The 23751-nt window shown below is 46.0% G+C and overlaps 1 protein-coding gene across 1 annotated transcript in view; it reads left to right on the top strand.

Moving 5' to 3' along the window:
• Window positions 1–23751, top strand: part of LOC118020052 (calmodulin-binding transcription activator 1) — a 642738-nt gene that overhangs the window by 603431 nt on the left and 15556 nt on the right. Inside the window, exons 10-18 of the mRNA XM_035019893.1 lie at window positions 9816–9967; window positions 11579–11775; window positions 12166–12244; window positions 12425–12740; window positions 13178–13701; window positions 18611–18798; window positions 19292–19538; window positions 20370–20441; window positions 23396–23589. Of these exons, the coding sequence (XP_034875784.1) occupies window positions 9816–9967; window positions 11579–11775; window positions 12166–12244; window positions 12425–12740; window positions 13178–13701; window positions 18611–18798; window positions 19292–19538; window positions 20370–20441; window positions 23396–23589 (1969 nt within the window). The remainder of the gene's footprint in view (window positions 1–9815; window positions 9968–11578; window positions 11776–12165; window positions 12245–12424; window positions 12741–13177; window positions 13702–18610; window positions 18799–19291; window positions 19539–20369; window positions 20442–23395; window positions 23590–23751) is intronic.

Genomic DNA, 23751 nt, shown 5'->3' with positions numbered 1-23751 from the left:
AGAGTTCCTGATTTCCATTGTTCTCACACCAATCAGCTGCGGTTTCACCACACTGAACTCCCGTCGGATTTGCTACTGTATTGACCGTGCCGTCAGCTCCTGCATAATTTGGGGTGCCCTCCCATGCTTCAGGCCACAGGGCAGCACAGCTGAGCTCCGAGAGTGTTCCACCAAGCCTTTGTGTCCTTGGAGCATAGGTTTGAAATTCTTGCCCTCATGCACCTCAAGCTCTGGCATGGAGAGAGTTCAAGGGAGAGAGAATTGTACGTTTGTGTGCCTCCCCTTGTCACATTTGTTTCCTACTCGCTGTGAGCTGTTCAGCAGCATCCTACCCGGTTTTCCTTGACACGTCCAAGACTCTGAATTTGTGAATAGTGTGAAACAACAGACCAAAGAGAAGAAATACGGATCCAAAGTCACTACGAGTGAAGAAAGTCTAAGAAGAATTGCTAATTTCCATTTGTCTTGGCGTATGGAGTTGGGGAGTTTTTAAAAAGTGGAGTATGGCAGTTTTTTTCTGAGGCTAAATTTAGCCATTGCTTTGGAAAATCAGAGTGGTACAGCTTGTGCCTTATCTCTGTCCGGCCCTTACCCTTCCCTCCGCACTTGGACATCTTAAATGGCTTGCTGGAGAGGACAGCTTCATGTGCTTCGGTGGCCCCATTTATTCTGGGAAGGAATTAAGTGACTTCATTTCCCCTGTCTTTCCGAGCTTCCTAAAAAATTTAGGAGGCTTCCTAAGCAGCAATTGCAGTCCCTACAGAAATAGTTCAAGTCATGCCTCCTTTTGCTTCATCAGCTCTTCCTGCCAGTGCGGCCAAGGGCTGTAAATGGAATGAGAGACGGCCTCTCATTCCCAGTCCAAATAGCAACAGGAGGGCACATGTGCACTTGAGCTACAAATAACGCGTTTTAAAATAGCAGGTGGTATTTGACGATTGCTCCTTCATTCATTTACCTGCCAAGGCAAAACTTTTTCTCCCACTCTGGCAACAAGACCGGAGGTGGCTCAGATCAAGCAATTGTAGCAACAAGTTCTCGTGTTTGCAGATACTCGTTAGCGGGCTTTCGGACGTTCAGATCCATGCGTACTTCATGAGGCCTTCTAAAAAATCTTTCTTTTAAGACAATAAAAATTTCACGTTTATACAGCACCCTATCCCCTGATGGACGTGTGAGGCACTTTTGTAACGAAGTATAGGCTCCTTCCGTTAAGGTGGTATAGTGTGTGTCAAATACTCCATTTTGCCAGGGAAAAGTGGGAATATATAAAATTTATAATGTGAAGTTCAGTGGATAGAGAAGAGCGGCACTGCTGTGAAATCCAGTTTGTATCCGTAAAGAAGTCAGGTGTTTCTCAGCTTCTTTGCCAGAGTCTTGCACCAATGCGCTGCAGGTACATAATTTCCTTCCCTGAGCCGAAAGGAAGTGGCAGCTGACCAAGTAAACTCCTAGAGATTACTCACGTGCTTTCAAGTCATTTCTGCTAGGTTTTGATCATCCTGACCACTCTGTCCATGGGAACAAGTCGTAGGCTGCTGCTAATTGGTATGCAGCCACCTGGAGTCCCGGCGGCTAGTGGAGGTCACTCAGAGCCCTTGCCCCAGAGTTTAATGACCTCGTCAATAAATTGGCTCCCAGAAGAGGCTTAAATTAGAAAATAATTATTCTTTTCCACTGACTGAGCCCCCACTCTGTATCTGGTGCCAGGGTGCAGACAAGCTCCCTGCTTTCAAAAAGCTCCCTAGTAGAAAGTACACATGTAGGAGAACAACTCTACATTCATTTGCTAAGTACTCTTAGGACACAGGGTAAGACATGAAGGTTCGCCAGGCATAGTGGAAAGAACGTGGGTCTGGAGTCCAGCCTGTGTTTAAATCCCTGCCCTGACACTTAAAAGCAGGATGACCTTGGGCAAGCAACACGTTTCTGAACTTCAACTTCTTCATCTGTCAAATGAAGAGGAAAAGCTTTCTTTTGATTATTTTGAGGACTAGAAATAATACATGTGGACTGGTCGACTATGGATGTCCAGTAATAATACTGAAGTGATGTGTGAGCCACGCTCTGAAGAACAGCAGACTCACCAGGTGGACACAGGAAGAAGTCGGCATGACCAAAGGTCCAAGGGCATGTGAACCCCCAGTGGATTGAAGAACAGTGAGTGATAAGAGAGTCCCTAAAAAGTAGCCTGAGACAGCTGGTCAAGAGCATTCTATGCCGTGCCAAAGAGCTTCAGTTTTATTTTGTAGGTCAAAGTGTGTGTGGGGGGGGGACTTAAGTTTTTTTAACTTAATTATCTGATATAATGTCTGAAACTTCCTCATGTTGTACTGCTCGATACAGCCCTGGAAATTAATTAGCTTCCAGGACTTACAGAGAGGTAATCTAGAGGCAACAGTAGGTACAGCTAAGTGCTGAAAGCCTAGGAAGTCTGGCTAGTATTTGGTTTCCTGATGTAGACACTTTATTACATCAGATCCTTAAATACTTGGGATTCTCTACTTTTATAGAAGCAAGCACCAATCTTTCTAAACTTAGAACATACTATGGGAAATCTGACTTCATGAAATTTTCTCTGTCTTTAAAACTTTGGTATTGTTTAGGAATTTTAAGTTTTTAGGTAAATGTTAACTTGGGACATTTTAAAATGAGTCCCTTTGAGGATTGGGAATCCCTATCAGAGAGGAAGAGGTGACCCATGACCGCTGCTGTGCCATGTGACACTTTGCATAACAGCCCCTAAGGGGAGGCTGGGACACAGTGAACCCAGCAAAGGAAAAGGGGATATGAAGCCCCAGTGAACCATTCATTGACCGTCGGGCCAGTGATTGGCTGGAAGTGTTTCTTTATCTTTTTCTTGACCTTTGTAATACTCAAAGCTGTTCTGGGATTATGAGTGTTTTTTCTGTATGTTTTCTAATATTGTTGGGAAACTCTAAGAACTGGAGTATAACAAGGTAGTTGGATAAACTACTATGCTATGTTCTGTACCTGTACTTTTGAATGACAGAAATTAGACTTACAGATTTCTTTTTTGTAGTTTAATACATCAGTGCAATTTCTTTTCAGCATTTAGTATATAGGTTTATTATATCCAGATAACACATAGTTACTTCCACCATCATCTTATCTACATTGAAAGTACCCCCCCCCGCCCCAGAAGGCTAGGATGGACACTGCCGTGCTATGTTAGAGGTCCAGAAGTCAGTATGGACTCACGTTTATTTCAGTGTGGTACAGGCTCCCTGCTCGGCAGGGAGTCTGCTTCTCCCTCTGACCCTCCCCCATCTCATGTGCTCTCTCTCATTCTCTCTCTCTCAAATAAATAAATAAAATCTTTATTTCAGTGTGGTACAGATAGACACAGAACAATTACAGATGTGTTTGCATACATGGGTTTCCTCGCTCTGTCTGCTGAGGGGGCCTGGAAGCAGTGATGCCCCAGCAGCTGTGGGCACACCCAGCGCCCAGATCTTGGCTTCTAAATGCCATTCTCCAATAAAAGGAACCACGGCTCCTTAGAGAAATTGCTGATTCTAGGGCTGGGGCAGGGAAAATAAAAAATGAACCAGCGCATCTTATAATGCCAGAAAGTAAGGAAGTGCCTGAAAAAGAAGGGAAGAGGCTGGGGGTCCGTCAAAGGGCCCCAGGAGCCAGCATGAAAGAGCTCCCAGTGGCCAAAGCTGGGACAGTTCTCACAATAAACGAACGTAGTATTGGATTATGGCCAAAGTGTAAAGTAAATAGACAAATCTCCCTTTAGGAGAACTCCATATAATATATGTGGACACTCCCCCCATCCATGAAGTAGAGCTTTATTCCCATTTCCTTGAGTGTGGGCTGGACTTACTGACTTATTTCCAAAGAATAGAGTATGGAAAGAGGAAAATGATAACTTGATCATAGAGCAGTCTAGCAGACAGCACCTTAACCAAAAATCAAGGTCCACCTCAGCAGGACATCATATACCACCGATGTTATGTGATGAGCGGGGCACCCTGCCTCTTTGATATTCTTCCTGGAAACTCGTAACTCCAGTCCAGCCGTTAGAAAACATATCAGACAACTTGAACAGAGGGACATCTACAGAGTGTGTGACCAGTGTTCCTCAAAGCCGTGAACATTGTGGAACTAAGAGCTACAGAGAAAACTGTCACATCCCAGGATACAGAGGGCGTGGGACAACTAAATGCAGCATGGCGTCCGCAACTGGATCCCAGTACCAAAGAAGTACCTTAGTTCCATCGGCAGGTCTAACTCAAGTCTATGGTTGAGTCAGTAGTGATGCTAGTGAGTGTCTGAGTTTTGACAGATGTACCATGGATAGGTAAGATGTTGCTGTTAGGGCAAACTAGGCAAAGGTTTATGGGAGCTCCACGATCTTTGCAACTTGTCTGTAAATCTAACATTATTCAAAAATTTTTAAAAATGTATTTTTTAAAGATTTTATTTGAGAAAGTGAGTGAGCACATGAGGGGGCATGGGGAGGGCAGAGGAAGAGAAGCAGGCTCACCACTGAGCACAGAGCCCAACGCAGGGCTCCATCCCAGGACCCTGAGATCATGGCCTGAGCCAAAGTCAGACGGTTAACTGGTTGAGCCACCCAGATGCCCCTAAAATGCATTTTTTAATAAAAGAGTCCCATGGTATGACTGGGTCCCAGTCCAAGAATTTCTCAGACTGAAGAAAGCCCCACCACTTTAAAAAATTTCATATAAGTTTATCTCATCCCCACAAAAACAATAGGTAGTGATAGCCCATCTTTACACATGAGAAAATTGGGGTGCAAAGTGGTCATTTTCCGAAAATTATGCAGCAACAGGATTAAACCTGGAGCTCTCATCTCTACTCCCATGCTCCTATTCCATCACAGCTGCCCAGTCTAAAAATGCCACTTCTGCTAAAAAGGGGTGCAGAACGGGCTCACGAAGAGGCTGAATGAATCACGAGCCAGACTGTGGCTGCAGAGCCGTCAGAATTACTTTCTGTCTGGGGTGCAGGCTCATGTGCGCGTGTGTCTTGAATGTCACGGGAAGGAATTGCTGCGTGGTGGTTAAAAGCCCTCGTTCCCTGAAACCGTGCAGGTAAATAGACTGCTTTAGAGACAAGTGAGACACACAGACAGACACGTGGGAAGACATGGCATTTAGTCACCTGAGAGAAGAAGAAAGCAATGAGGAGGTAAGATTCGATGGGAGTGACCAAGTAGTGTCTGATTCGTTACAGAGGGCAGTGCAGGTGGGCGGAATTTAAATAGTTTCCAAGTTTTGTCAGATCTTAATTGGCTGTGTCCATGAGAAGAAAGTGAGCAACCCAGTGTTTTTGACAGAGCTCGTGTGGATGGAGCTGGCATGGTTTCCGTGAGGTCGTGTCTCATGTGTCCACCCTGGGCAGCAACCTGCGCATCTGCTCGAGCAGGGGCGTTCTTGGACCATTCTTTAACTAGCACTCAGGTGGAGAGAAGATTCATTTTTATGGAGGGAAGTGGGGTCTTAGAGTGGTTCCTGCATGTGGCCCCGGACCAGAAACATCAGCATCACCTGAGAACTTGTTAGAAGTGCAACCTCTGGGCCTTACCCACACCTCCTAAGTAAAACGAACTAGCTCTGGGACTAGGGCCCACCCATCCGTCTGGTGCTTCGGATGGCACCTAGCGTGTGAGAGCCGCCGGATGAGCGGAAGCCTCCTGTCAGGGCGGCCTCGGTTGGCAGCGAGGGGCGAGCACGGTGGCTATAGGGCACACAGACACTCAGCCATGGGAGGGACGCCCGCACGCACACCTGGAGCTTCCCCTCCAGGAGAAGTGAACCGGTGTTCGGACCTCACCTGGCCCCAGGCTTCAGAGGCAGGAGTTATAATGTGGCTTCTCCAGGGGCAGTGGAAGAGTGGGAGAACCTTTCTATGGAAGCAGCAGCTTGTTGTTTTAGTGAGACAGACGTAGCCCTAATCCTTCCAGAAGGGAACGGAAAGCTGGGGATGGCCAGGCGGGAGCTCCAGCTGAACAGCTGGCTTCGCTTGCTGGGGCCTCTGGAGTCTAAGGTGCTCGTGGAAACTGGTACTTTTGGCGTGCTTTTTGTGCAGTCTAGTGCTCACGGAGGAGTAGTTTGGTTGCTTCACTCAGACTGTCCTAAGGACATGGGGCTTGGAATCCCTCAAAGCTGAGTCACTGTTGGCTTTGTTTGAAATGTCATGGGTGAGAGCTGAGGCCAAATTTGTCAGCCCCCTAGGTCTACACATTATTTGTTTTCTCTCTTCTCACCCCTCCCTCCCACATATTAATTCAAAAATCCAGTTTATTCAGGCTGCAGAAATTACTTGTTGGCCAGCAAACGAGGGCAGGGACATCTTCACTAATGTTTAAGTCACCCCCAGTGCTTGGTACCTAGAAGGTGCTCAATAAACACTTGTACATGAATAAATCAATCTGATACCAACTTTTTTACTGTAACATCAGAAAAATTTTCTTTGCTTCTTAATAATTATATTCCCTTTATCCCATGACCACACATAATATACAATCAAGGCAATATAGCTCCGCGTGTGCCAAATATTTTACAGTAGTTTCCGCATCATCATAAAACTAAAACCAAAACAAGCATACGGTCATTGCTTTTGACTGGCCAGGAATGGAGACGTGAAGACCCTCATTTCATCCATCTGAGTAAGCTCTGTGGCCAGAGCGGGACCCTGGCCGCACTCAGAGGAGAGGAAGTGGCATCAGAAGGCTCCAGTGATTCTCGGTCAGCACAGTGCGACAGGCCCATACACGCCGGGATGCCAGCTCAATTGTTTCCATTTGAGGTTGTTTCTTATTTTAATTATCACTACCTTCCCCCTTTGGAGTTGAGAGGCTCAGAGATGCCATTATGCGTGATATAATTTTGTTAAGAGGCAAATAATTGCTTCTGAGTATCTTCATGAAGTGCTTCTCAGAGCAGCTTAATAACGTGGGAGAGCTAACTGCACGGTTAGCCATGGGGATGCTGCTGAACAGACAGCCCAGAACAGAAGCTGGGACCTCGGTGGCAGCCACGGGGTTGTAACTCTTAGTGTTTTGATCTGGAGACACCGTGCGCGGGGCCCAGTTCTGTGATGTCAGGAAGGGTCTGTCCCCATAGTGTCCATGCTGGGCAGGGGGACGGGCGCGTGCAAGAGGCTGGCCTCACTGTGGCAGGGCAACCGCCGGAACAGAGCCATCTCCCTGGGGCCGGGGGCAGGCCAGGCACCCTGCAGCACCCCACCCGGGCAGAGCACAGCCGGACACTGCTCTCTCTGCCCTTCTGCCCCTGTGTGTGACACGGGAGGTCAGTGCTGGCCACCAGGCTCCAAACAAGTGCTCGAAACCAGTGAAATGGATTCTGAACACTCGTCTAATAGGTGCAGGATTTGTAGGCTTGCAGAAGAAATCATCAGCAGGTGGCTACGGCAGCTTCCCCCGTTTCCGTAGACTGCACGAGTTTCTGTGAGTAGATACAGGGCATGATGGGGAAGAAGCAGGGACAAGGGCCCCAGGGCATCACTGCCATTCGACCTGGAGTCAAACTCTAATTAAAAGGGAGGATTCGTAGTCTTCATTTGGTTCCACATAACGGAGTCCTGCATTCTGCAAAATGTCCCTTTTAAGGGAGAGGGCATGGGATAAGGATTCTGGTACCACCCCCGAAGGCACGAGGGTCACAGGATGACAAGGACCATTCGCAGTGCTTCACACACAGACTCAGGGAACTTCCCATCGGTGACCAGGCCACTGAGATGCTCAGCACAGGGGCCTCGGTGTTTGTTGTATCTGTGTGTTTGTGTGCAATGGGCACAGAGACGTCCTCTTTCACTTTTAAAGGGGGAGGACTTTTCTTTTAGTGTGGTTCCTGGAAATAACTTTATTAGAAAATAGTATCACGATCTTTGAACAGCAGTCTTCCTCCTCTGGCTTTGTGGCTTAGTAAAGTGGAATCCGTTTGACAGCCAGTCTCGAAAATTTTCCTGTGAAACAGGTATTTACTGTCTTGTTCTTGTAAGGAAAAAGTTCTCTTTCCAAGGGTAACACTAATTCTGTGCGTCTTCTCTTCCCACAAGAGAAGCTTGTGGGGTTCTGTTGGTGTCATATCAGGGTTAAGCTCCAGGCCCCAGAGCCAGGGAGATTCGTTCTCTTTGCCTCAGTCTCCTCCTCTGTGAAAAGAGGGTGAGAACAGTACCTACCTCACGATTATTGTGGAGAGTAAATGGGCTAATATTTGTAAAGTGATCAGAACGGTGACTGGCACATGAGTAACTTTCCCCAAGTGTCGGCCCCGCCCATTGTTTTATTTCTTATAGAATCAATAAACATGACTCACTGGTGTCAGGATTTATAGTCAGGATGGCCAGGTACACTGATCAAGTACTCCCGTCCTGGGTTCTTCCTTTTCGTGATTCAGGTGGTAGCATTTTGAAAATAGTTACGCCATTAACCATCTGGGGGCTGAATAGGCTGTCACAGCTGCTCAGTCAATCCCTAGAGACATTTAACTCCTTTGTTGGAAGATGATGATGACGTGGAACTGATATGTTCTTCAAGTTTGCACAAACTCGCTCAATCCTCACAGCAACCCTGAGGTAAGTACAGTTACCATCCCCAGTTAAGAGCTGAGGGAACTGAGGCACTAAAGGTTTTGTTCAAAGCTACACGACTCTTCTGTAGCGCAGCCAAGGTTCTGAACTGCATACTGTCTGGTCCTGGCCCCCTCTCCAGCTCCATCCTCTGCTCTCCTCTCTGCTGTGGTCCAGCCACCTGCCTTCTGCGCCTCGAATGCCCTGCCTCAGAGCCTTTGCTTTTGCTAGTAACTCACCCAGCTCTTGCAGACGTGGCTCCTCATTCTGGTCAAACTCAAGTGTCGCCTTTCCTGACTTACCTAAGTTCTAGCCGCACCCTATTGTTCCTCATCACATTATCCTGCTTGCTTCCCCTACTAGAGCAGGACGAGGCCTTTTCTGATCAGTTTCCTACTAAATATCTGACACAGTGTTATTTAAAATTTGTTGAATAAATATAGGTGCTAATGATTTTAATAATGGTCTTAGCTCCTTTTCTTATGTATGCATGCAACCCAAATTGTGATATGCATGGGTGCGTGGACACGTATGTGGGTGTAAATGCACGAATGTGGAGGGAGAGAGAGAGTCTAATCTTAGTAATGTGGTACAGAACCACAGACTTCTCTGAGTTACAATCCTAGCCCCAGCGGTAATGGCCTGATGTTTTTCTTATGTAGAGGAGAAGCACTTGGTTGTATTGGTCTCAAAAGACTGTCACATGTTAAAGGAAATGTGTAAGGGTCTCAACCAGTGAATGATCAGCAAATAAAATATTTTTTTCCCCAGTGTTTAGGTAAAACAGATACTCGTCTTAAAAAATATATGTGTATATAATTTATTTATACACACTGTTTATGCACAGTGATGCACACACATCTTCCCTTCTTCCACTGATTTAAATTAAATAGTACTCATTTCATTTATTTGTTCTAGGGGCTTACCTACCCGATCTCTCCAAGGCTTCCATTGGGGAATTTGGCAAGGAACTGGGGTACCAGGAACGTGGAACCAGGACTTTAACAGAAAGGGATTTTCTATTCCTTTAGTGGAGAACTCTGAGCTACTGTAGATGCTGCAAGTCTTGTGGGAGGCGTCAGGCTCAGGCCCATGCTGGGGAAGTCTGGCCTGCACAGACCTCTGTGGTTCCGTTAGGCTGATGGCAGTCCTGCAGGCTTGACTAGGCCCCACGTCGACTGCTCTTCTTCCGGAACACGACCTCACTCTTCCCTCTTCTTCCCTAGATAACCAGTTCAGGATGTCCATCCTGGAGCGCCTGGAGCAGATGGAAAGGAGGATGGCTGAGATGACGGGGTCCCAGCAGCACAAGCAGGGGAGTGGAGGAGGCAGCAGTGGAGGGGGCAACGGGACTGGGAACGGAGGAAGCCAAGCTCAGGTACCAGCTTGCGTTGACCTTCACCTTTCGTCTTGTGTGTGTCTTATTGATTAGGGAGGCAGTGGGTCACAAGTCCTTTGTCTGGTACTGGTATCATTCCTGGACTAGTCCCAGGTTGGCTTCAATACACACCTGTGTCCACCTTTCATGATAAAGATGTGGCTGTTTTTGTTAATGCAAAAAAAAAAAAAAAAATTCCCTCCTTGCTTACTAACCCATAACTTCCATAAGCTTGTCAATGTGTCTGTTTGGTACATGTGGGGCGGCTCTGCCTGGGCCTTTTGAGTCAAGGTCATTCTACTGCAGGTTGGGATCACCCACCTGTGCTCTTTTAAGAGCCCTAGTGAGGATGACATTATATCTATCATCTGCCTTTTCCTTTTTTTTTTTTCTTTTATTTATTTATTTGAGAGAGAGAATGAGAGACAGAGAGCATGAGAGGGGGGAGGGTCAGAGGGAGAAGCAGACTCCCCGCCGAGCAGGGAGCCCGATGCGGGACTCGATCCCGGGACTCCAGGATCATGACCTGAGCCAAAGGCAGTCGCTTAACCAACTGAGCCACCCAGGCGCCCCTGCCTTTTCATTTTTGTAGGCGTTTTTTCCCGGACCTAAAAGTGAAAAAACAATGAGAAGCAACAATATTTCTGTAGTAATTGAATTTTGTGGGCTTTATTACTGGAAAAAAAACAAACACTTTTTAAATAATTCCAGAGGCAAGAATCAGGCTAGAAGTATCATTTATGTGGGGGGGATGTTCAGCAGACAGCTGCCATCACAGAGACTCAGATAAACTGTTGAGGTAACTAAGTTTGATTTTATTTTTCTTGCTTTACCACTGAATCAAGAGAAGAAAGCCACAGTTAAAATTCGTGAATTTCTCTTTCCTGTATGCCTCTATTGTTATTTATAACACTTAAATTTCAAGATCTTAGGTGCCTGGGTGGTTCAGTTGGTTAAGCGTCTGCCTTCGGCTCAGGTCATGATCCCAGGGTTCTGGGATCGAGCCCCGCAATGGGATCCCTACTCCTCGGGGAGTCTGCTTCTCCCTCTGCCCCTCGCCCGTTTGTGATCTCTCTCTCAAGATCTCTAACGCTTTCCCCAAAGGACGGGATTGTTATTGGATTTTTAAAAGTGTTTCTTTGGGGGGAAAAAAATCCCCTTCTAAGTGACTTAATTCTCCTAATGAGGAGCAAGGGAGGCAAAGGTCCAGGTGTATCCCTGGATGCAAGAACCGGGATGGCTACCCTGCTTTGCTCTCCTACCAGCCCACAGTCTACAGCATGTACTTCAACTGGAGGCTGGTGGCACCTTTTCTTTTAGTGGTATACGCTTTCCCCAAGATGGAGCCGCATGACGTTCATAATCAGAGTGTCAGCTGTGATAGACAGACTCTGGGGTTCTCAGAGTTACGGAAAATGACCCTGTGCCACGAGCGTGGCCACGTGCCGCTGAGCTGAACCAAGCACATTCTAGTCTCAGTTTCTGTGCAGTTTGGTGTTTCCCAGTGTGGGTGGCTAATCGTAAAGCATTTGTTTCTCCCACCCGAAGAGGCTGACTTGACAGGGAGAGGCCCTTGGTCCTCAGTCGTTAAGGCGAGCTTCCTCCTTCTAGTGCGCTTCTGGCCCTGGGACGCTGGGCAGCTGCTTCGAGAACCGTGTGGTTGTCGTGTGTGAGAAGATGATGAGCCGAGCCTGCTGGGCCAAGTCCAAGCACTTGATCCATTCAAAGACTTTCCGCGGGATGACCCTCTTGCACCTGGCTGCTGCTCAGGGCTACGCCACCCTCATCCAGACCCTCATCAAATGGCGGTAAGGGTGGGGTGTGGACAGCTGGAGGTCGTCCTTGCTCAACAGCTTGCAGCTTCCTCCTGAGTGTTTCCACTGGTGGAGAGAAATCTGGTCATTCAGTGAGTGTGACCATGGCCTGTGAGCAAAGGGCTTTCTCTGAGGACAGTTGCCAAGGGAATTTTATGAACTTCTGCCCAAGAAATGTGGACTGGGGTACTAACTAAACATTGTACTTTTGTTTCCTCTGGACCGCCAGTCCAAACCACCCTACAAAATTAGGGGCTCTATTTCCTCACATCAGGGATGTTAGGTGCCCGCTTTGGTTTCATTTTTGTGGGTTTTATAACATTCTGGTGTCTCTCTTGAACACTGATTCATTGTGCAGTAATTTCTGGTGCTTATCCCTTACAGCACAAAGCATGCAGATAGCATTGATTTGGAACTGGAAGTTGACCCGTTGAATGTGGACCACTTCTCCTGTACTCCTCTGGTAAGGAATAGGTTCATTTATTCCTGAACTCTTCTTAACTGGGATAGGGATATGGTAATGTTTTATGGCCCCACTGAGATTGCCAGCAAGGGCCGATTTGTCAGTTGGCAGCAATAGCAAAAGTGGAATATGTTTTTTAACCCGTACTGAGAAAGCTTGCTTTGTTTTGCTGTTTTTTAGATGTGGGCATGTGCTCTAGGGCACTTAGAAGCTGCTGTCGTTCTATACAAGTGGGACCGTCGGGCCATCTCTATTCCTGACTCTCTAGGAAGGCTGCCTTTGGGAATTGCCCGGTCAAGGGGTCATGTGAAATTAGCCGAGTGTCTGGAGCACCTGCAGAGAGATGAACAGGCTCGGCTGGGGCAGAACCCCAGAATACACTGTCCTCCAAGTGAAGAGCCTAACACGGATAGCTGGATGACCCAGTGGCACAGCGAAACCATCAGCTCTCCAGAAATACCCAAAGGAGTCACCGTTATTGCAAGTACCAATCCAGGTAAACATTCAAAATTACTACATCTCAGAACTTGACAGATTTCCCATTTGCTTTCATGCAGCTACCCTCAGAAAAGTCCATAGGATATTCACATATGTTTAAGGGTTTGTTTTTTGTTTGGTTTTTGTTTGTTTTCATGTTTCCAATTTTTCTTTTAGCTGTAAGAATGCCTACTGCTCCCCCCACCCCTCCCAAAAATAAATGCAGAAAGTAGCAAAAAAAAAAAAAAATCTGTGTCCTTTCGAGAAAGAAACACAAATTTTGGAGGAGGACTATCTGAATACAGTATATGCTGCTGGGGAATATTTAAATGTTAGGGTCATGTCTTGAGTTCCGGCTTTGCACTTTGTGTCTCTCAGGCATAGAGAAAGTGTTAATTCTTTAGGATTCCTAATTTTATCGCCTGTCCTGACTATCCTTTCTACTGTACTTTTCAGAGCTGAGAAGACCTCGTTCTGAACCCTCTAATTACTACAGCAGTGAGAGCCACAAAGATTATCCAGCTCCCAAAAAGCATAAATTGAACCCTGAGTACTTCCAGGCAAGGCAGGAGAAGCTGCTCTCCACTGCACTGAGCCTGGAACAGCCAAATATCAGGAAGCAGAGCCCTAGTTCTAAGCAGTGTGTCCCCGAGACAATCAGCCCCAGTGAAGGAGTGAGGGACTGCATCCGGGAAACCTCCCCTCCCACTCCAGAGACTGCAGGATTCCAAGCCTCTGGATCTCAGCCTGTAGTAAAGTGGAATTCCAAAGATCTTTACATTGGTGTGTCTACAGTGCAGGTGACTGGAAATCCGAAGGGGACCAGTGTAGGAAAGGATGCAGCACCTTCACAGGTGCGTCCACGGGAACCAATGAGTGTCCTGATGATGGCTAACAGAGAGGTGGTGAATTCAGAGATGGGGTCCTACCGCGATAGCGCAGAGAGCGCAGAATGCTCACAGCCCATGGACGATATTCAGGTAAGCGTCGACAAGGTAAGCCTGCAGAGGCCGGGGCGTCAGTAGTCCCTCCCGCCGTCTTCATAGCCGGTCCCCCAGGCCATGTGATTTGCTCACCAGCAGAGGGTTAAAAGTGCGGTCTTACGCATAAGAATGTGGGAGTATCTTCTTTGCGTGGGCCATGTTTTCATTCAGTGACTCAAACGTTGTTTGAATAGGGCCTGAACACCAGCGACCTGGGTCTCAACACCAGCTCCTCGGGGCTCACCCAGGGCCCTCCGGTGGTCTTCTGCTTCCCTCCTGCATCCGGGGGGACTGACTTCCTGTTTAAGTACGAGTTTAACAGAGTCACGGCCCGGTCATCACTACAACAGGAGGCCTATGGATAGAATTTGAGTGACCTAAGTGATATGATGAGCACAGCTGTCATGTGGCCTTGGTAAAGGCATATGTGGTATGAGGCTTTTGAGGTGCAGTGAAATATCCCTAAAGCTGATAATTGACTGTCCTTATAATAAACCTAGAAACTCCAGAATCCTATTGGGGCATTAAACTTGCAATAGATTGAGAGAGTATATACTGCAGTAAACTGGAGGTTAAGCTATTAAGCAGGCAAATTCCATTAAATTCAATATACTACATAGGGGAGGACCAAATGAGCAAAGAGGATGAGTTTGACTTCCTCTCTTTCCTAGTTCCTATATAACCCAAAACAAATGTAACAGAGAAAAAAGTCCCACGAGCAATTCAGTAAGGTTCTAGGCCTATAGAAAATCCACAGGAGGGAGGGGCCTGGAGAGCCCCTATCCTGGCCGGCATTCCTAGGGAGAGGTCCGATTGCTGAGCTGCTCCCCTTCATCCCAGGATCCCCTTCTTGCCACCCCAGCTGTTAGCACAGATAGGAAAGGGGGGGCCTCCACTATTTATCTGCCAACCACTGCAGTTGTGGGGAGGCGTGCCAGGGAAATCCAAGAACCTGTTAGACAAGAGGTTGGCAAAGTTTTTCTGTCAAGGGCCAAATGGTAAATATTTTAGGCTTTTGTGGGCCATACAGACTGTCGTGACTATTTAATCTGCCTTTAGAGCACAAAGGCAGCCCTAGATGATACTGAATGAGCGAGAGTGGCTATGTGCCAATAAAACTTTATTTACACAAACAGGTAGCTGGCTGGATTTGGCCACACCGCATATCAATACTAAGCAATCTAGGACAGTATTTATGAGCATGCCGACTGTGAAAACCTGCGCTGTTCACTGGTGCGCTGGGCAGTGATGGAAACGTTCGGTGTCTCTACTGACTGCCCGTTATGGTAGCCACTGGCCACATGTGGTCTCCGTAGCAGAAAATGTAGCCAGTGTGACTCAGGACACTGGATTTCTGATTTTACATAAGTTCGATTAAGTTTAAATAACCATCGGATAGCAGAGCTTGGTAGCAGTTGGCCTTTGCTAAAATAGGATTGGTGCAGGAAATACAAAATAACCTGAGAAGTTCTACTTTACATTTTCACAGAGCCTCGAGAGAGTAATATTTTGGTACCTTAAGAGCAACAGTCTCAAGACATATTCAGCCAAATGCAAGAAATGACAGTGAAAAATAATTAAGTAATTCAAGAAATAATGAAGTAATTTGAGCCAGAGTTCATGGAAGAGTGGACAATAAACCAGTAAAACTGATGCATCTGAGGACTTACTGATAGTGTGACTATACACACAGGGCACTTGTTAGGAAGGGTTGCTTGAAATAGAGGAGGAATCCTGTTTTAGAACTAATGTTCTTATTATTTTAGTAAAACCAGGGAGGTAAGGAAACGAAGAAGGTGAAGCAGCTCTCTTACTTGGGGAAGGTCGCAGACCTCATTGATAGATAAGCGTAGGCTGAAATAGGCTTGTTAGAAATGTCAGGTTAATAGATTGCATAGAAACAGACTACAGAATTTGTAAGTCATTGAAGGGGGGAAGAGGGAATTGGGGCCCATTTGGGAAAAGTTCAGGAATGGTAAAAAGTAAAAGTGAAGCAACAGAAATAATAAGCAGAAAACATAATATTATAGGAATACTTTCGAACATGATTCATTCCCACTTTGCTAACTGGCAATTTTATTAAAAGATTCTCAGATTGGATTAAAAAAAAAGAAGGCAAAACATACTATGTTCCGCTTGTAAAAGACAGAACCCAAATGAGATGACACAGAAAGAATGAAAAGGAAACTATGGGCAAAGATAGAACAGACAAATGAGTATAAGAAGAAAAAGGATACAAAGTATAATTTAAGGCAAGTAATGTATGTATCATTTGTGGAGAAGATACAACCCATCAATAGTTGTGTAACTGGGCGCCTGGGTGGCTCAGTCGGTTAAGCGACTGCCTTCGGCTCAGGTCATGATCCTGGAGTCCCAGGATCGAGTCCCGCATCGGGCTCCCTGCTCGGCAGGGAGTCTGCTTCTCCCTCTGACCTTCCTCCTTCTCATGCTCTCTGTCTCTCATTCTCTCTCTCTCTCAAATAAATAAATAAAATCTTTAAAAAAAAAAAAAAGTTGTGTAACTAACAACACAGCCTCTGAATACTAAAGCAAAACCAGTGAATACAAAGCAATGTGGCACCACACTCATAATCATAGTGTGAGACTGACATTTATCTCAGAATTTGTCAGAGTGAGTAGATACAGAAAAGATTGAAAACACAGAACAAAGCTATTAGAAAGGTGGCTTTCATAGATATATTTAATATATGTGATAGATTTAATGCAGGATATACTTGTATGTAATTATGCAGATGTGTGTAATTCATACACTTAGCAAGTATACGGATGATTTTTTTTTTTTAGATATCCTAGACACATTCATGAAAATTGCTCATATGTTAGAACACAACGAGAATTTAAACAAAACCCAAAGCTGCACATTTAAAGGCTATCTTCTCTGACCACAATACAAGAAATTTAGAAGCAGATGACGTGACTTTTTAGGTCCCGCTGCTTGGAATGTTATTGTTTTGTTTCAAGTCATTTAAATTTCCTTGCTTTTTGCAGCTTGCCGGTAAAAAGCGTGTGTGTGGCAGGCCAGCGTGTGGCACTGTGGTGAGGTTGAGGTGTTCTCACGCTGATACGTGTTCATAAAATGAAGGCCTTTGGGGCGCGACTGTAGAGTTATAGCCTTCAGTCTCCAGAAACTCCACTTGGCTTTTAATAAAATACTCAAATACTTTCATGGAAAAGATATCAGGCTAGGACTCCCTGCTGCTTGAGTCACAAGTCAAGAGGCTTAGATGGAGGGGAAAAGAAAGGCTGTAAGACTTTTTCATTTTTATTCCTATTACAAGAACTCGTCTTGTTTATTGAAAATCTGAAAATTACCCAAGATGACTTTTTTTTTTTTTAAAGATTTTTTATTTATTTATTTGAGAGAGAGAGAATGAGAGACAGAGAGCATGAGAGGGAGGAGGGTCAGAGGGAGAAGCAGGCTTCCCGCTGAGCAGGGAGCCCGATGCGGGACTCGATCCCGGGACTCCAGGATCATGACCTGAGCCGAAGGCAGTCGCTTAACCAACTGAGCCACCCAGGCGCCCCAAGATGACTGTTTTTAATAGCTTCATGAGGTATACCTCACATCCCATGAAGTTCACCCCTCTCAGCTCTCCGGGTGGTGAATGTCACTGTGCCCTTTGGAGCACTGCCGTCACCCCCAGAAAGGTTCCCAAGCCCATTTGTGGTCAGCTCTGCTCCCCTCTCCCAGCCCGAGGCAACCACCGATCTGATTTCTATCCCCAGAGTTTTGCTTTTTCTGGAAATTTCATATACATGGCATCCTAACATTTGCAGGCTTCTTGCACTTAGCATACTGTTTTGGAGGTTCTTCCACGTTGTAAGATAAGCATTTTGTCACCTTTGTATAGATCCTTTCAGAACACTTCCAGTTCACTTAAAAACTTAAACTGCTATTATTTCAATTTCTGTTTTCAAGAGACATGCAAGGGAATCTTTTAAAAACAAGACTGTATCTCCAAGTTTAATTAAATTCGTGGCAGTGCAGGGACGCCTGGGTGGCTCAGTCGGTTAAGCGTCTGCCTTCGGCTCAGGTCATGATCCCAGGGTCCTGGGATCGAGTCCCACATCGGGCTCCTTGCTGAGCAAGAAGCCTGCTTCTCCCTCTGCCTGCCTCTGTCTCTCGCTCTCTGATAAATAAATAAAATCTTTAAAAAAATAAAATAAAAAAATAAAATAAATTCATGGCAGTGCAGACTAAGCTCTGAGGATTCCTAATTCTATTAGGAATGTACTTGGGGTGTAGGTGTCAGCAGCCTAACTATAGCTTGTTTATTCTCGCTCTCTCTCTGACAAATAAATAAATTAAAAAAAAAAACAAAACTTTGCCCCAAACCCCACAGCAGATGTCTGTAGAGTCTCGTTGTCCAGACTCCTCTCAGTGTGCAGGAAGGTGGGGGGTCAAGAAGAGGATTGATTAACTCCTTTGGGTCAACCATGAGCTGGCCCCTCAGATTGGCTCATTGCTGCCCTCTACAGGACTGGGGGTCTCTAGGCAAGGCCAAGGGGGGGGAAGGGGGCGGTGGCCGTCCTTTAGGTAAACTGCTGCGTCACCATGGTAATGTGACAACTTGCTGAAGAACTGCCCAGTCACAGTGTCATTAAATGGCTGATCCTAGCTGAGAGCAGAGAGTAGGCACAAGGCAGAAGTCCTCTAAGACTTGACTAACGGTTTTTGGCCAGACTATGATTTGGAGGGAGTCAGGTCTCAGAGTATTTGGCTGAATTGTATAAAACCTTACAGTGATACTGGGTGCACTGGATTGAGGTGGGAGGCCGCCCTCCCTTGTTTTTTCTTCCCAAGCGTGGGTGGGGTGGGGGAGGGGCTGGATACCGTCTAAGATTCCCTCTTAACCTGAGTGTTTCTGTGAACTCTGGATTCCAGGTGAACATGATGACCTTGGCAGAGCACATCATCGAAGCCACACCTGATCGAATCAAGCAGGAGAGTTTTGTGCCCACGGAGCCCTCGGTGTTGGAAAGAGCAGACACTGTAGCCATCAGCAGTACCATGAGCTGGCTGGCCAGGTACCTAGCCGATGTCGATCGTCTGCCGAGCGCCACCCAGATCAGGTCAGTGGAAGACCATGGTTCACGGACCGCCGTAAATGCCTGGGCTCAGTGGGAGGCGTGGGAGGCTAATTAGAGCTGATGAATGCTCTGTAACAGGAGACCTCGGGAAGGAAACACTGGGACAAGTTCCTTCACCACCTTCAGGTCCCTGCTCACGTCCTCACCTCTTCTGTGACTTTTCTCCCCTTGTAGCACATGTGAGGTCACGTTCCGTGATGTTTCCCTCCCAATTCACCTGAAGCTTCACGAGGGCCGGGCAGCGTCTTCAGTGGGTTTAGTATTTAGCATAGCGCTAAACTCATAATAGGTACTCGGTAGGAACTTACTACCTGAAGGACAGTTAAAGTACGGGATGTGTTTAGCAACTTACTGGACTGAATGAAGGCATATTCTTAATAGTTCACAGTGGCCCTTGTCTCATTACTCAGCACTATGTAATGGATCATGCAGATCAATCACCGGTCTCTCTCCCTTGTGTCTCCTCTTGTTTCAGAAGTGCATATAACGAGCCTCTAACCCCTTCTTCTAATACCAGCTTGAGCCCTGTTGGCTCCCCAGTCGGTGAAATAGCTTTTGAGAAACCCAGCCTTCCCTCAGCAGCAGATTGGTCGGAATTCCTGAGCGCATCTACCAGTGAAAAGGTCGAGAATGAATTTGCTCAGCTGACTCTGTCTGATCACGAGCAAAGGGAACTCTATGAAGCTGCCAGGCTTGTCCAGACAGCTTTCCGGAAATACAAGGTAAAGTGGAACAGAGTCCTGATGTGACATTCGTAAGGTTGGGGAACACAGATGGAAGTCAGAATCATCCAAACTAAAACTTAAGCCTTTTTTTTTTCTTTTTTTGCTGAGTCTGTAGAATTGTTCTTTGGAATTATTATGCCACACGAAATTATTAATAATTTTCAGAAGCTTTAGGGAAATAAAACTGACCAGTAGGGTGTAGTTATCACCATCTCAATTTATTCTTGGTAATGATGACGGATACTTATTATGTAGTTAGTATAGAGGAAGTTGATACCTCTGCCACAGGAATTTATAACCTAAAGCAGGGGTTCTTAAGGGCCTGGGACTGACTGTAGGCAGCCCTGAAATCTTATGCTAAAGCTTGTGTGTGCATTTTTGGTGGGAGAGGGTCCGTGGCCTTCCACAGTTTCTCAAAGGAGTCTTTGACCACCCCGAGAAGGTGTTAAAAGCCAATAATCATCGACCCCAAAGTTAGAGTAGTTGGGGTTATATTGGGAAAGACAATGGAAATCCGGCAGCATGTAAGGGGAAATGGTACAATACCTGATTTGTTAAATACTTGGAAAATGAATATTTTTAGACCTCCTAACATCCAAATATCATAGTTCTATTCAGAAGCAAGAATCACAGATTTATCCTGTAAGTTCATTTTTTCCTAATTTCTCCTTGTAATTAATTACCACTGTATTTTGGTAAACCTGGGGCCTCCGAAAAAGTTATAAATGAGTAGTAATTCTAACTTAAGTCTGAAGAAAGTTGACATTTCTTACACCAAAGTGTTATTTCTTACACTAAATTGTGTTTTTCCTTCACTTTACCCTTCAGGGCCGACCCTTGCGGGAGCAGCAGGAAGTGGCCGCCGCTGTCATTCAGCGTTGTTACAGGAAATACAAACAGGTAAACCACAGCTTTGGTCGCAGTAGGAAGTGCAGCTTGTCCAAACAGCAACAGGCCCCCGAGGATTGTAGCATGTGGTCTGGCTAGAGAGCGCTATGTCCAGCTCCTGATTCAAAGACAGACTTTGAATTGCATTGACCAAAAACCAGAGGGAAATGTTCCAGAGCGGGGGGTAAAAAACGAACCAAAAAACCATCTGCAGTTAAACTTACCTCACAAAATAACTTCTGTTCAGATTGTTGGCCTTTCAGTATTATGAGCTATCTGAGATGTTGGTGTGACACAGAGAAAGTTATTTGCGTCTGAAGGGAGGCTCTGTGTTCCAGTAATTGTACCTGGAGTAATTGAAGAACTCTAGAGAGTTTGATGTGGTGATCAGAGAAGAGAAATAATGGCAGTTGTCTTTGACCCTGAGTTATAGAAATTATCTGTTCTCGAGCCACTTTTCCTTTCAGCTTCTTCCCATCCGTTTTCAAATGAAGACTTGGAAAAATCTCTGAAAATCTTAAGACGTCCAGAGCATCTTAAACGGCTTTTGCATTCCTTAGTTAAGAGATGCAGGAAGAATAGCTAAGTGTTCTTTCACGCAGTATTACCGTTTCCAAAACACCCTGTCAGGTTACCTAACTGCCATCACCTGGGAAAGGGCACTAAAGTGCATGGGGCCCTGAGGATGTCCTAGAGCTTGCAGCCATACCATCTCATCACACCTGCTCCCAACAGTGACCGGCGATAAACAATTTTATGTCCCTTTTAAGATGAAGAAGCTGAGGCTCAGAGAAATCAAGACAATATTAGGTTTTCCTAACCACCTGGGTGGTTAGAAAATATAAAAACTTACCTAATTGAGTTTTGACTGGCCCGTCCCGTATGATGAAGTTCAGGCCTGTCAGTAGATCGCAGAACCTTTCAGTAGACAGTGCTCTAGGTAGGTTTTAAACTTTTACTTAAGGAATAATATATGCTGAGATGTGTAATAGTCATGTGCAAGTGTGGTATTGTGTTCTCTTGTTACGATACGGGGCTCACTTTGATTTCTGATATGGGTCGCCACGTTCTTGAGTTTCTCTCGGATTAGCGCTCCTAGTGAAAGGGGGAGGGCTGGGAGGAGTCTTCAGCTTCTAGCCGGTTGAGTTCACGATCCCAGAGAATGAAGGTTTATTGTGTAAACGCTGGCACCACAGTACCTGGCTCTGTCCTCACATTATCACAAGCGAGACACATAAAGTTTCAAGTCTGTGATTACAACAGGTATTTATTCCAAAAGATGAGTCTGAGTTTTGGTTTTGGTTTTTAAAACCACCCCCCCCAGAGAAGTGTTGTCTACAACCAGAAAAACAGAAGACATGATTTTTTGAAATACTGACAAGTATAAGACAAGTATTTCGGAAGATGGAAGGCATTAATGTAGCCAGATTACTTTACTTTTTTTTTTTTTTTTCTTTTTTTCCGGTTGGGAGTTTTATTGGTTCTGGTTTTTAATTTCCTTCTATTCAGCAATCTAACGTTAATCTTGTATTTTCTGTTTCTCCCCAAGCTGACATGGATAGCCTTGAAGGTAATGACACCCAAGTCCCCTCACAAACCATTCCACCAAAGTCACAAACTTCACACCCATCACCAGCTACAAGAAGGGGCCATTAAGACGGCAGGGTCAGGAAACAGGCGTACTCCCCTTACCAGGCCACCTAACCACAGTGCATCTCCGGGGGCCACGTGGTTATTCAGTTGGAGTGGGTTTTGGCATTAACAGTCATCGGACATTTTCTTGGCCATGTCAGTCTAAAGAATCCATCCAAGCCGATTCCTGTGAGCCCAGCGAGCCACTCAGTGCATCTCCCTTCCTCCTGGTGTCCCTCACTGTGGCCCGGTAGTTTCTGAATGTGCAGTGTGCATGGGCCAGGGGGCTGAAAACTACAGGAGCCCTGTAGGCTACAGCGCCGTCCTAAAAGATGTTTGGGCAAATGAAAACGGAAAGCAGGTCAGACGAGACTAAAGAGGATTCTTGCACAAGGGTCTTGTGTCTTGAACATTCTGAGAAGTCAGTTCCCTCCCATCACTCCAGTACAGGCAGAGATGACCTTAGGCACAGGGATTTTCTCAGGAGTATTTTTCCCCATGATGGTAAGTTGCCTTCTTGCAAGCAAAGTGCTTCCTTGTGACTTCTTGTCCCCAGAGTCCTATTGTATTTCATTAGCAGTTTGGACATCGCATTTTTTAAATATGGAGAGCTCTGTAATTTTAGTGCCTAGAGACGGAAATGGAAGAGAACTCCTTCTCCCGTGCCTTCATCCCTCCCTCGTGCAGTGCTGCAGGCTGGGCGGAGGGCTCCCCGGTCCTGTGACACTTTTCCCGGTTTCATGGCTTCACCCCTGTGTCGGTCTCATGAGTATTAACTTTTTGCAGGTTAAATGTCTTAAAGGTGTCAGCGTTTCATGATAAGCCTTGTATTTGGGACCTTGCAACTCAGAAATGTGTCCTACGGAACTGTAGTTAGGAATCAGCTGCTGACTGCTCTAAGTAGGCTTGTGAGTGGTGGTGATTGGGATGCATAAAAAAGGTTATTTTAAAATGTTTCAAAATCGGATAGTAAATATTAAACTTTGAATTTGTACTTTCTAAATATGCTTTTATTATTCCTAAACGTCTACACATATCGCTATTTTAAAAATGTTTTTTCAAGAAGGGCAAAATATTTGACGTTTGTGGGGAAAGAGCACATTTAAAGCAATACATTGTCTGAGGGCAACCCTTAAACTAATATTTTGCATTTGGGAAAGATAGGTGAAGAGGTTCCTAGTCTGCCTCCTTGGTGACTGAACCCGAGACAGAGACTGCGGTGATCAAGGAGAAAGAAAGGTGTTTCCCTCCTTGCCTTCCCCGGCACGCTCAGAGGACACCCAGACTTGTGGGCTCCTGTTGTTACTGTCCTGCTTCTTCTTGTTTCCCTGCAGTATGCACTTTATAAAAAGATGACACAGGCTGCCATCCTAATCCAGAGTAAATTCCGAAGTTACTACGAACAAAAAAAATTTCAGCAGAGCCGGCGTGCTGCCATGCTGATCCAGAAGTGTTACCGGAGTTATAGGAAGTGCGGCAAGAGACGGCAGGCTCGCCGAACAGCCGTCATCGTACAGCAGAAACTCAGGTGGGTGGAGCCGTCACAGGGCGAAGCTGTCTGGGGAAGAGGGCCTTGGCATCATGGAAGGAGTGGCCCTGCCCCGACGTGAGGGGTGACACGCTTGTCGCGGGGACTTTCTTGACAGACCACGCTAGATGCTGTGACTGCGTGTAGCGATACCCACGCTGT

This window comes from Mirounga leonina, unplaced genomic scaffold (assembly GCF_011800145.1).
Source record: "Mirounga leonina isolate KUSES-001 unplaced genomic scaffold, KU_Mleo_1.0 Mir_173, whole genome shotgun sequence".
Classification (NCBI taxonomy): Eukaryota; Metazoa; Chordata; class Mammalia; order Carnivora; family Phocidae; genus Mirounga; species Mirounga leonina.
This window is presented reverse-complemented; position numbering and strand designations above follow the sequence as displayed.